The sequence below is a fragment of the Galleria mellonella genome, unplaced genomic scaffold (assembly GCF_026898425.1).
Source record: "Galleria mellonella isolate WM207_F2 unplaced genomic scaffold, CSIRO_AGI_GalMel_v1 utg2134, whole genome shotgun sequence".
Taxonomy (NCBI): domain Eukaryota; kingdom Metazoa; phylum Arthropoda; class Insecta; order Lepidoptera; family Pyralidae; genus Galleria; species Galleria mellonella.
In genome coordinates, this window is record NW_026442040.1 from 118,185 (window position 1) to 130,295 (window position 12,111).

At 33.2% G+C, this 12,111-nt stretch overlaps 1 protein-coding gene across 3 annotated transcripts in view; it reads right to left on the reverse strand.

Moving 5' to 3' along the window:
- Nucleotides 1–3,437: 3,437 nt before the first annotated feature.
- LOC113512826 (uncharacterized protein CG43867) overlaps nucleotides 3,438–12,111 on the reverse strand; it is a 78,937-nt gene continuing 70,263 nt past the window's right edge. For all 3 annotated transcript variants that reach the window (XM_052894583.1, XM_052894582.1, XM_052894584.1), the window contains 5 exons: nucleotides 11,923–12,094; nucleotides 11,103–11,232; nucleotides 9,809–9,940; nucleotides 9,571–9,651; nucleotides 3,438–9,091 (listed from right to left, as the gene is read on the reverse strand). In XM_052894583.1, the coding sequence (XP_052750543.1) occupies nucleotides 8,717–9,091; nucleotides 9,571–9,651; nucleotides 9,809–9,940; nucleotides 11,103–11,232; nucleotides 11,923–12,094 (890 nt within the window). In that variant the 3' untranslated portion in view covers nucleotides 3,438–8,716. The remainder of the gene's footprint in view (nucleotides 9,092–9,570; nucleotides 9,652–9,808; nucleotides 9,941–11,102; nucleotides 11,233–11,922; nucleotides 12,095–12,111) is intronic.

The window sequence follows — 12,111 nt, forward strand, 5'->3', positions numbered from 1 at the left end:
GTGATGGGCGTAATCAGTTATAATTTTGATTTTTGAATCGATATCGATATAGTTTTGATATCGATTTTTAATAATACAATTATGGAACACACCACAAAAAAAAAATCGTCTTTAATTGCGGCAAAATCATTTATTTTGATTTAAAAACAAAACTACTGAACCGATTTGGATAAAATTCTAATGGGTCCAATAATAAATATATACTTTCACATAAAAAAATGCTTCAAATGTTTTAAAATGGTTTAACAAACAACCATAAAAAATAGAAAGAATTGAAACCTTCCTTCTTCCTTTTTTAAGTCGATTGAAAATAATTGCACGATTACCATTTACTGATTACACAGATTAACAGGTCAATTTGTATCGCTTTAGACCCATCAGACAGTTATTTAGTGTAGGTAATATTCTTTGACATCGCCTTTACATGTTAATCGAAATTCATTTTTTTAATTACGTAAATATTGATTATCGATTCATTGTTAAAGTAAAAATAAATCGACACATCACTATTGCTTTGCTAAAAATAACATACTAATTATTATTATTCATAGTTCGTTCGCAAGTGTGTAAGTAACCGCAGCCTAAAATTATATGTTGCCAGTATCACTGTACATTTTTTTACTTTAAACTACGGCCACATGCAAAGAAATTATTTTTTTGATGAATACTAAAATAAAAACTTATATTAGGTAATCTGTTTTATTATACTTGCAATATTTCACAGCTTTTTTGCCAATCTCTTACTGTTTTTACATAATAATTATCTCATATAAAATGGGATACGATATTTTGCCGTCTATACAAATGTTAGTATGCAATAAAGACTAAATAAATAAAGATTTAGTAGATGTCGACAAGTATTAAGCGTAACTATGGCTTATATATCTCATTAAATTTCGAAAGGACTGAAGGAGGCTTTCACCCGAGGAGGGGTCCATATCCAATAACACAACTAACTCTTACTAACATTTATACAATAAGCAAAACATTAATTAATAAATAATTAAACACTAACAAACAAATGCCAATATTTCGAAATAGTAATTTTAAGGATAAAGAAGTAAAGGACTTTTTTTTTATTTATTTATTTACATTACCGTGTGAAGTGACCATAATTTAGTAATGATAGAAAAACCGGTGCTACTATTTTACTTTAGTAATCAATTTAGTGCATTTATACATTGACTAAAGTAACAAATTTAATTTCGTTACAAAAAAATCTCTAATTTAAAATCGTCATGTTAAATGAAATCGAAAAAATTAAACGAAAAAGTAAAAAATATAATTAATTGGTAACACTGTTTTAGAAACGACACGGAACAAACCGCTTGTGTGTGTGTGTATTTGTGTGTGGTGCTGAATGGCGCATTTACGAGTACAAAATGTTCAACGTTGCATTTGATTCGGTAATCGAATCCGGTCGGAAACCATTCGTCTGATTACGTACTTATTGTGTGTGGCCAGAGCAAGCATTATTGTTATTTGCACAAATTAATATGTATGATGACAATGAATAAAATTAATGTAATTTTATTATATCATAAATACATGTCCATTAATAGGAAAGAAAGGGATTGTTAGTATTGAGATCTAGTAACCCCATTGTTAGCAGTATACCCTAACAGGTCGACCTCCACGTAGTCCCCCCTGGAACCCATCTGGTGATGAATTCCAGGTCTATTCATCACGATGGGCTAATTGATCTGCCTTTTCATTCTCATATTGGTGCCCCGTTAGCGTATACTGTTAGGGCAGGCGGGTTTACCATTTCATTATCGTGCATTTAAAAAGTACTTTTCCAGAGTATATTATATTGTTGATAAGTTACATTCACTATAATAATGTGACACTTGAAACCATGGGTTGGATAACAAAGGAATGCATTGTGTATGAATCAACATAGCTATTGTACCAATACAGTTAACTAGGTAGTCTGTACAAATGCCCTTGAGATTTATTCCTGTGAAAATAAAGAGAGAATTACTTCTCTTTTAACTACTCTTCTCTCTTCGAAAGGAAACCAAAACAATTATTTTCAAAAATAGTATCTATTTGTCTAGGGCTGACATCTCTATAACCTGCCCCCCAGGACCGAAAGCATAAATCCCCTGATTTTGGAGCTTTCACCCCGGACATTTGAATACTTTTTTCATTCACTTACATCTTGATTAAAATATATTTTAATCCGTACTTGATAGAAGAAAACTTTAATTTAAAACCTCTTTTGTTGCATACATATGTTAATGCAGAAGTGAGTTTGTTTGTTACGCTTACACGCCTAAATCACTGAATCGATTATGGTGAAATTTGATATTGAGATAGATGAGATCCTGAAGATGATTATAGACTACTTTTTATTGCGAAAAACTTACAGGGAGCGGGGTGAATGAGTTATAATTTTTTTTATTAAACTTTTTATTGCGTCATTCGATTTGCTTTGAACTTTGCAGAATTATACAATAATGTTCAGGATTAAAGTATACATATTTATTTTTTTCATACTGCTTCTTAATGGGGGTGAAATAGGGGTAGCAAAATGTATATAGAAAAATCGTATAAAGCAACTATCAATCATTCAGCTAATTCAGCTCTGTCAGTTTACCTCATTAAGATAATTCCCATAATTTTCGTAATAAGGTTGAAAGTTACACAGTGAAATCAATAATAATATAAAATAATATTTTTACTACTTTTTAAGTTCAGTACTATAATAATTCGATAGATGGCGCTGAGGAATTTTTATAATGTAGTAGGTGTTTCATTTCGTTTTTTGTCAATAACTGCAATACTTATTTCTGATGAATTCATCACGATGAGTGAACTAATTACATCCTCACCTGTTATATTATTCATATTATTATTCGAATTACATTAAAATAAAAACTTACTCATTATATTATAATAAGAATCATAAATATTATGGTCTTTTGGAGGAAATAACAAAGAGTATCTATCTATTTATCCACAATATAATTATATTAAAAAGAGGGATTTTCTTTGATTTCCAGACAGCAAATATAACTTGAATTGGTCAACATTACCTTTCCCTCAACTGCCACCTGCCATATTCATTTCTTCTTGTCATGATTTAAGTTATTCTTTTAAATTGGAACAAAAAATACCACTGTTGGACAAAGTTATCCCTCCCATAAGGAGGATTTTGCCAGTAGTTGTCATGCTTTTTAGGCAAAGTTGGCAACCGCAGTTAGTCTTTGGAGATGTTTTAGGAGTGACACTGCTGCCCATAGCTCGATCATTAAGCTCCCTTAGTCGCCTCTTACGACACCTATAGGAAAAAAAAGGAGTGGCCTATTCTAGGCCTATCATATGACTAAATTATAAAAAAAAAATTAAAATCGGCTAAGTAGTTTCGGAGATTAGCTTAAAAGAATATCATGATAAGGAATTTATAAATATTGAGCAATAAAAAACTTGGACAGTTTAAATAATACGTTTATTCTCACATCGTCAAACAAAAATTTAGTAAATCACCAAAATTATTAATGAGATTAGGCCCACAACGCGTATTAGTCTTCTAGTCTTAATTAGGCCATTATTAACAAAAAAAAAAAAAAACAATAGAATTGTATATCATATGAATTTATACAAATAACCAATAATTATAAACAAAAATAATAAATACCTACACAATAAATTATCGTTTGATTTACAAAGTAATATCGCTTATACAAAATAAAGAAATCGTCCATTCTAATGTAAAATATACATTGCAAATGTTTCTATACACATTTATATCAACAGTTTAGTGTTTATGCCAAAAAGTGCATATATGTTACCTTATTATAAATCTATTATAGTATAAATTTATTAATAGCGGTCCATGCGACACTACGGAATACGAGATTGTAGATCAAGCATCACAATATTATTAAATTAAACAAATAAAATTTAAAAATGGCACGTACTTTTATAGAAGTACAAATCCCACTCAATAGATAGTCCATTGACGAAATAATTACAAGCAAATTTGAGTTTATATTAAACCGCGCTTGGGTCTACAATTGCGTATCAAATTCACACGACAGTCTGCAGAATAGCCTGCCCGTGGAACTTCATTGAAGCGATTTGGTCGAACACTGAAGGGTTAGCCTCTATGGTCTATGTACTACAACGACTACCTCCATTTGGTTATTGTTCCCGATAGAACTGTACTTTGGGTACATAAAAATGTGGTATCTCTTAATTAATGTTATTAATTAATTCCACGGTTTTATCACTATTTATATCTGTAAGCGACCCATCTGTTTATAACCAACAGATGGGTCGTCAGCTTGTTTACCATTATAAGTTGCATATGTACATTTAATTTCCTCGCCACCTTTATTTGCTAATTATAAATTATTTTTGCTTACGCTTTGCTTAAGAGTGTCGTGGTCCTATGGCCAGAAGTTCAACAGTTACTAATGACTTACCTTGTTAGCGCTTAGACTTAATCAGTTAACATTTAATTTGACAAAAGTTTAAATCTTTGCTTAAAATTTCTTTGTTAGACTGTTTATAAATAAAAATTGATAATATGAGAATAGTGTACCTACATAAATTAATCATAAATGTAGATACATAATTACTCACAGTTATCAAAAAATATTTATACAATATAGTGGTATGCATATTCAATAAATGAGTTTGTTATGGTAATTCCTATAAAATTTAACTGTGTTTCGGTTTGAAGGGTGGGATATGGCGTGAATTTACTAGGTACAGAAGAATAACACCTGAGTCCTCAGGAATGGCAACGCATGGGGGGTATCATGGGCGAAACAATATACTCTGTTATGTCCATGGTACTGCTCATGTCTATAGGCGATGGTTACCACTTTCCATCAGGTGGGCCGTCAGCTTGTTTGCCATTCTAAGTAGTATAAAAAAAAAAAAACAGGAAACTGTTTTTGCGTTACAATTTCAGATGATTTACTATTATATAGTATAACATCTTTGGTTTGAATGTAAAGTAAAATATAGAACAATATAAGATAAAATTAACATTTTATGTACCTAACTAAAGTACTGGAGACTATCGGGAATTACCAATACGTTATTACAAAGTCATGGTTTTAATTCTTTTTAACAATTATTTGTAGCTCTTTGCAATTAGTTTTTCTAGTTACACCTCGCATATAACAAATATTGCTTATAAATTTAATAAAAAAAAAAAAAATAACATGTCCGTATTTTAACAAATATGGTTTTCTTATAAAACTGAAATCGATTTGCACAAAACTGGTCTCGGTACAAGTAACCCAATGACAAAGATTTGGAAAAAAGTGCATTTGTTGTATGAAAGTGCGTAAATAATCACATCATATAAGCTTGGTAACGTTGTATAAAAATATATAAATTGAACAATATTCAAAATAAGTTATAAATTATACATACAATTAGGTTTTTTATAATAAGAAAACAGTATACAATACGTTTATACAGGATGAAATAGCAATCATTAAGCTAGATCCACACTATAATTCCGTACTCGATCCGATAAAATATTATTAAAAAACAATGTGTGGTCCCGGCATAGAATAGGCCGTCCTTTCTCTGCCGTGGAAGTAAGAGGCGACCTTAGGAACCTAATGGTCGAAGGATAGACAGCAGAGTTACTCTTAAAATATCACTAAAGAATAACTGCGGCTGCCAAACCTGCCAAGCGTGGCAACTACTAGCAGACTATTCTCATGGGGATGGCCTATGTCCAACAGTGGTCAGTTAACGGCTGATATAATAATGATGAAAGAAACAATGTGCGTATTTATATTACAGCCCAGTTATATTCATTTAAATAACTTTATTGACCAAAATAAGGTACAAAAGGCAGACTTAATGTTATTAGGGTTCTCTGCCAGTCAACCTTTGGCATTAACAAAATATTTCAAACGCAGTACTTCATTATTGGGATAGGTAAAGAAAATAATAAATAATAATAATGTATACCTATACAAAATAAAGAATACATACATAAATATAAAGTTATAGTCAAGAACCATCTTAAAGCGTTTCTATTTGCCATACCGAGATCGGACCGAGAAAGAACCAGAGGATGGCTCGATAGTGTGGACCCAGCCTTATTTAGCATCTTATAAATGTTCTACTAGTGAAACAGAACATTTCTCTTAAAAAAAAACGAATCGAAATCGACAAAATATGAGCTTCTCACATTATATACGTAGCTGTCAAGTTATATGTCAAATAAACCACAAATATTTTTTTTTTTTTGTGAATAGATTCTGTACCATTTAGTTGAACACTTCCTTAAAATCATGCTAATAAATTCGAATTCAACTTGTTATATTTAGAAAATAAAATGTTATAATACAAAATGATTAAATTTCAATTGAAAATAAACGTGAAATAAATATTATTGTAATAATCGTATAATGTTGAGGAAATCTAGCACATTTTCCTGAATGAGAAAGGAAAATTAATGTAATAAATAAATGTGTAATTATATTAAAATAACACACTAATTATATAGCTCACATCAACAGCACATAATGATCGTCATTCAATCTATATCTATATTAGATCTAGAAAGTTATTATATTCGTTGATGACTTTAGAATAATATCAGTCGATTTAACACCCTCCTAAATTAAATAGAATATTAATTGTAATACCCCTTATTAATAAAAATATCAAACCTTTCATAAACATATTTTATCTATTGAACTGTTATGTCTCTTTCTTTTAAACTACATCCGCAATTCGAAAGAAAGTAACAAAACAGTGTAATAGTTAAAGTAGATTTGTAGGTTTTAGTTTTTTATGATTAAGGGAGGAAAAATATATGTGTTACATATAAAATACATAATGTGTGGCTATCCTTACTATTTCTTTTCTCTTTATTACTATATATTTTTGAAGAAAAATGAAGACAGCCAGTATTAAACTAAAGCAAAGACAAATAGAGATACATGTATTGTAATTTGAACCTTATTTCTTTGGGAATTTAAATTAAAATTGTGATGCTCTTTGTGATAATTAAAGCTTTGGAGGGTTTTATTTTTGGAACAATACGATTGCACTAGTAATTATTTCTATAGTAGCATACTATATCTATGTCATATGAAATAAGTGTTCGATTTGTATGAGATTCATTCAGAGTATTCTCGATATATTTGTACTAAAATAGTACATTAAGGAAAAAGAAATATTCTTGACTGTAGATAGCATATTACTACACCTTTTTTTTTTAAATAAATAGACACCATTTAGTAAATCAAGTTAACGGTAACTCCTTGAAAAATTAAAATATATATTCAGTTTCTAAGCACGATATAGCAATAAACAGGGTTTAAAAAACATACGTAGGGCATTTTGGTGTCTGTTTAGACGAGGAACAGTATTCGAGATACTTTTATAGTGGACTTTTTTTTTATACTAGAACGAAATACTTGCAGTCCTTTATGTAGGGTTACATGATGCACTTCTAAATATTCTATAATGAAGTACGCTCAAATAATGTTTCTTGTCTACGTACTGACCTATATAATTGTTGTCATGTAACATTTACTGATTTATTTTTTTCGCTATTTTCATAATGTAAAAAAGGGATATAAAGTGACAAAAAACTGTATAATTATACCTATATTTTATACAATTTTTTTTACTTTATTTCACAGACGTTAGAAAAAACATGATTTCATATAAAAGTTGAACTTATAAGTACATCTAGTATAATTCAGCTACTACATTTCATTACAAAAACATATAATTCCATTGAATGTAGCTTTGTAAATTTATATAATTTAAATGTTTGTCACTATAACTATGCCCGGTTCCTACATAGCATTTATTATACCCTGCACATATGCATACATAGCTACATACAAAATTGGCTTTAGACTGCATAGAAACATACACCTATAGAGTTCACATCATGTATAAATACGTATAAGCCGCACAGAACCCCTAAATTAGCAACCGTTAAAATATTAAGGCTGAAAAAATAAATTACGTTAACTATCGAACTACCGAGCCGATCGAGAGGCCGAACTGTCAGCTACAAAATATGAGGTATATTTAGAATTAATCGAATTCCCATTTACATAGAACATATCTCGTGGAATGGTCAACTTTCACCAATGAAACCCTTCGTATCGCGCTAGAAATAAATCTGAATTCGTTTTATTACAAAATTCAACAAGATCATGTTGACATTTAAAAATTGTAATAGTGCGTATTCTCATTCGTCTTTGAACGTTATATTACAGCGCGTGTGCAAAAAGTATTTGAGTGTAATGTAACGCTGCAACGTAGACGTAACGCTCAGAAACGACTATTAACACAAGTGAACACGCTACGTAACATTGCCCTCGAACGTACTTATTTAGTATTACACGGTTCACTTTCTTTGTTTACTCCCAACCAATACGCACCTTTAGGGAAACCAAGCACAATTATACTTCGTGTAATATTACAACAACACTTACTACGTAGCATGCTTGTAACATAACATGTAACATTACACCGCTCGTTCCCGGCCAACACTTTAGGACACTAAGTGTAACTGTACTTATCACTCACTGACTACGAACCCCTGTTGGAGTATACCAGCGTATCACTCGAGCCCGTCGCGCAACACTTGCTACGTGAGCCGTAACTTGCAACGTAACGTTTGTTACGCTACACGTCACTCCGGTCGTCGAGCACCATTAGTACAAGCACTAGTTTATCGATCGATCGCTGTGGGTGGGCGGTATCACGCGAGCGCGCCGTCGTGCGTGTGCGCGCGCTTCTTGTGGTCGGGCGTGGACTTGAGGAGGTCGGGCGGGCCGTGCGAGCTGAGTGTGAGCGTGGCGGCGCGCTCGGAACCGAGCGTGGCCGTGGTGGCGGAGTTGAGCGTGTTGTGGCCGGTCGTGTGGTGCGAGTGCTGCGAGTGCTGCGAGTGCTGCGAGTGCGACACGTGCGCGGCGTGCGGCAGCGTGGACGGCGACGAGTGCGGCAGCGTGGACGGCGGCGCGCGCACCGACCGGTGGCTGCCGTTGCGGGTCAGCGAGTTCATCTGCGGCGTGCCCCCGCCCGGCCGCAGGAGCGCGTTCTTGTAGTCCGCTATCAGGTGCGTCAGTTCCACCATCTGGTAATCGATTTAGAAATTCTATAGGCACAATATTTGTTCGACACCTTTGTCATATTCCCAACTTTTAGGTACTTAATAATTCGGGACGCATTTCTCTGTTTAGACATATCAGATATGACTGATAGGATAGAGTTATCAACGAAGTTTAAATTATAGAATAAAAGTATCTGTAATCTGAAAATACTATAACTTAATTCGTAAGAATTTGGTACTGGGTTCTTTGCTTGCATTGTGAAAGACCTGGAGCCTTTTTCATCATCATAAAAGCCGTTATTTATCCACTGCTGAAGATAGGCATCCCCCTTAAACTGTCATAAGAGACGGGGCTATTCCTTATGGGAGTTTACTATTAGAAGATTTAGCTAGTAAATAATGCCAAGTGTGGCGATTACTATATTATAAACTCCCATTGATATAAAATACACTAAATAAGAAATTCTATATTTAAACTAAAATGATTAGATAGTTTTACTTACTTTTGGTTTATTTAGACTTATTAACATCTTATGAACAGGACTAGTCGCATCGTCCCCGTCTATTAGCATCATGAGGTCATCCTGTGGTCAAAATCAATTGATTAAATTAATACCCATATTTTATATTTAAAAATGCTTTTATTTTTTTTTCATTTTTTATGCCACTGAGGTGGCAAACAAGCATACGGCCCACCTGATGGTAAGCGGTAATTTGACATTAATGGATTTGATAACTGACCTGCAGACCGCCGAAGAGTCCAATGGAGTTGAGCGCGTACCGGCCGATAACTGACATGGAAGCCAGTTCGAGCACAGTGACGCCCTCTTCGGACACCGCTAGCCACACCATTGATAAATCTGGTTGTTTTATCTGAAAAGAATCATTATCATCATGATCAATCTGGTGATGATAATCGGTTTAGATTGCAATAATAATACAAGTAAAGGTGCCCAGTTAAATAAAAAAAAAACATTTTATCCCGTGTAAAATAATCACAATTACTAACTTAAAATAATATAATAATTTAATAATTTATGTAAATATTTATTTAAATTTCTGTCTTGCACTACTACTGCCCACTCACTACTTCCTATGCCACTGCGTTAGGTTGACTGGAAGAAATCTCTTTTAGAGATAAGTTCGCCTATGCTAACATTGTTATTAACTTATTGTTGTTACTGTATGTTTTAGTGCAATAAAGAATATATAATAATAATATTCAATTTGAAATGAACAGGATAGAAAGATGTTAATTCCTCTGAAATCATCACGGTTATTGGACCTTACTTTACTCTCATTTGTAATCTATACTTATAATAACTCTGTAGAGAAGTCAGTTCTGTACATGAAATATATTTCCAAAATAACTATCAGGGGGTGATTAGTGATCGATACTGATGCCAAAAATGCAATCAGTAAAATTTTTGTCTGTCTGTTTGTCTGTATGTTCGTTACAGAAACAAAACCTATTCGACGGATTTTAACGAAACTTGGTACAATTATTCTTCATACTCTTGGGCAGGTTAAAGTATACTTTTCATCACGCTACGATTAATAGGAGCAGAGCAGTGAAGGGAAATGTTGGGAAATCGGAAGAAGTTACTCCATTTTTAAGCTTCCGTCACGTGTGCAGTTTTAACGGACATTTTAGAAATGTAAAAATGTCCACCCGTGCGACGCCGGGACGGGCCGCTAGTTCGTAATATTTCTATCACGGATCTATGCATCAATCATTCCATTATAGCCATAAAAAATACCATTCATTCCATGAATGACTATGCTCTTACATTTAATCTAATCTGATCTTAATCGACAGGAAAATATAGATTATAGAATTTACTGGGTACAGAGGAATAACATCTGAGTCCTCAGGAATGGCAACGCATGGGGGGCATCATGGGTGAAACAGTATACTCTGTTATGTCCATGGTACTGCTCATGTCTATAGGCGACGGTTACCACTTTCCATTAGGTGGGCCGTCGGCTTGTTTACCATTCTAAGTTGTATAAAAAAAAAGTTAAATAATCTCACCCTAGCTTGGAACAGGGTGGCGCCGAAGAAAGGCCATTTCCTAGTGCAGTTAAGATAGATTCGCACACAGTCCGCCGTACTGCGACCCTTCAGCGCGATCCATTTTGATCGCAGCTTCTCTTCTACATCTCTGTGGAAAATGTAACAACGATATGTTTAGTGAACCACAATTATAAATATTTGTTCTGTGTTGCTTCGCATGAAAAACATCCGATTTCTATATTTTCAATCCTTTTTGTACTCGTTTTTTAAGCAACTTGCAAAAAAAAAGAGGTTCTTAGTTCGTCCGATTTTTTGTGGTTAAATAACCATAAATGAAACTCCTTCGATTGCAAAAACGTTCTTTTTGCAATCTGAACACCAGTTTGCTTCCCTTAATTTGGTTTAAAGACGGACTACGGAAGTTGTCGATGATCTCTAACTCACAGGTGGTAATAAGCGAGCTTATGGTTTAAAGCGAGATTTTGCCTTCCTTCTTTGTGTGTTCCATTGCTTGTAAAATGGATTGTTTTAAGGAATTTAATTTATTTCAATAAATTTAAAATTTAAATAAAGAGTAACGGATATATTATACCGTATATCGGTTATCCAATATATATATATATATATATATATATATATATATATATATATATATATATATATATATATATATATATATATATATAAATCAAGACCCGATCGAAATGAATATAGATATCTGGTATGAGTGATATTGAAATACCGATTTCAATAATATTTCAGTAAAGGAATCCTATACATAGATACCAGAACGATACTGATGTTACTTATGCCTAAAATATACACACAATGTACTCACCTGAGTTCGTCATTGCTGAGGCCGGCCCTATACCTATAGGGGTAGAACCTGTGTGCCAGTGGCTGGTTGTGTTGCGAGTTGCTAGCAGCGTAGTCGCCCATATCTAGTTGCGCCATAAGTGCGCCCAATTCGGCCGCCAGTTCCCGGGTGACAGGGAACCTGCCCGCTACCACTGTGGAAGGGACTTTA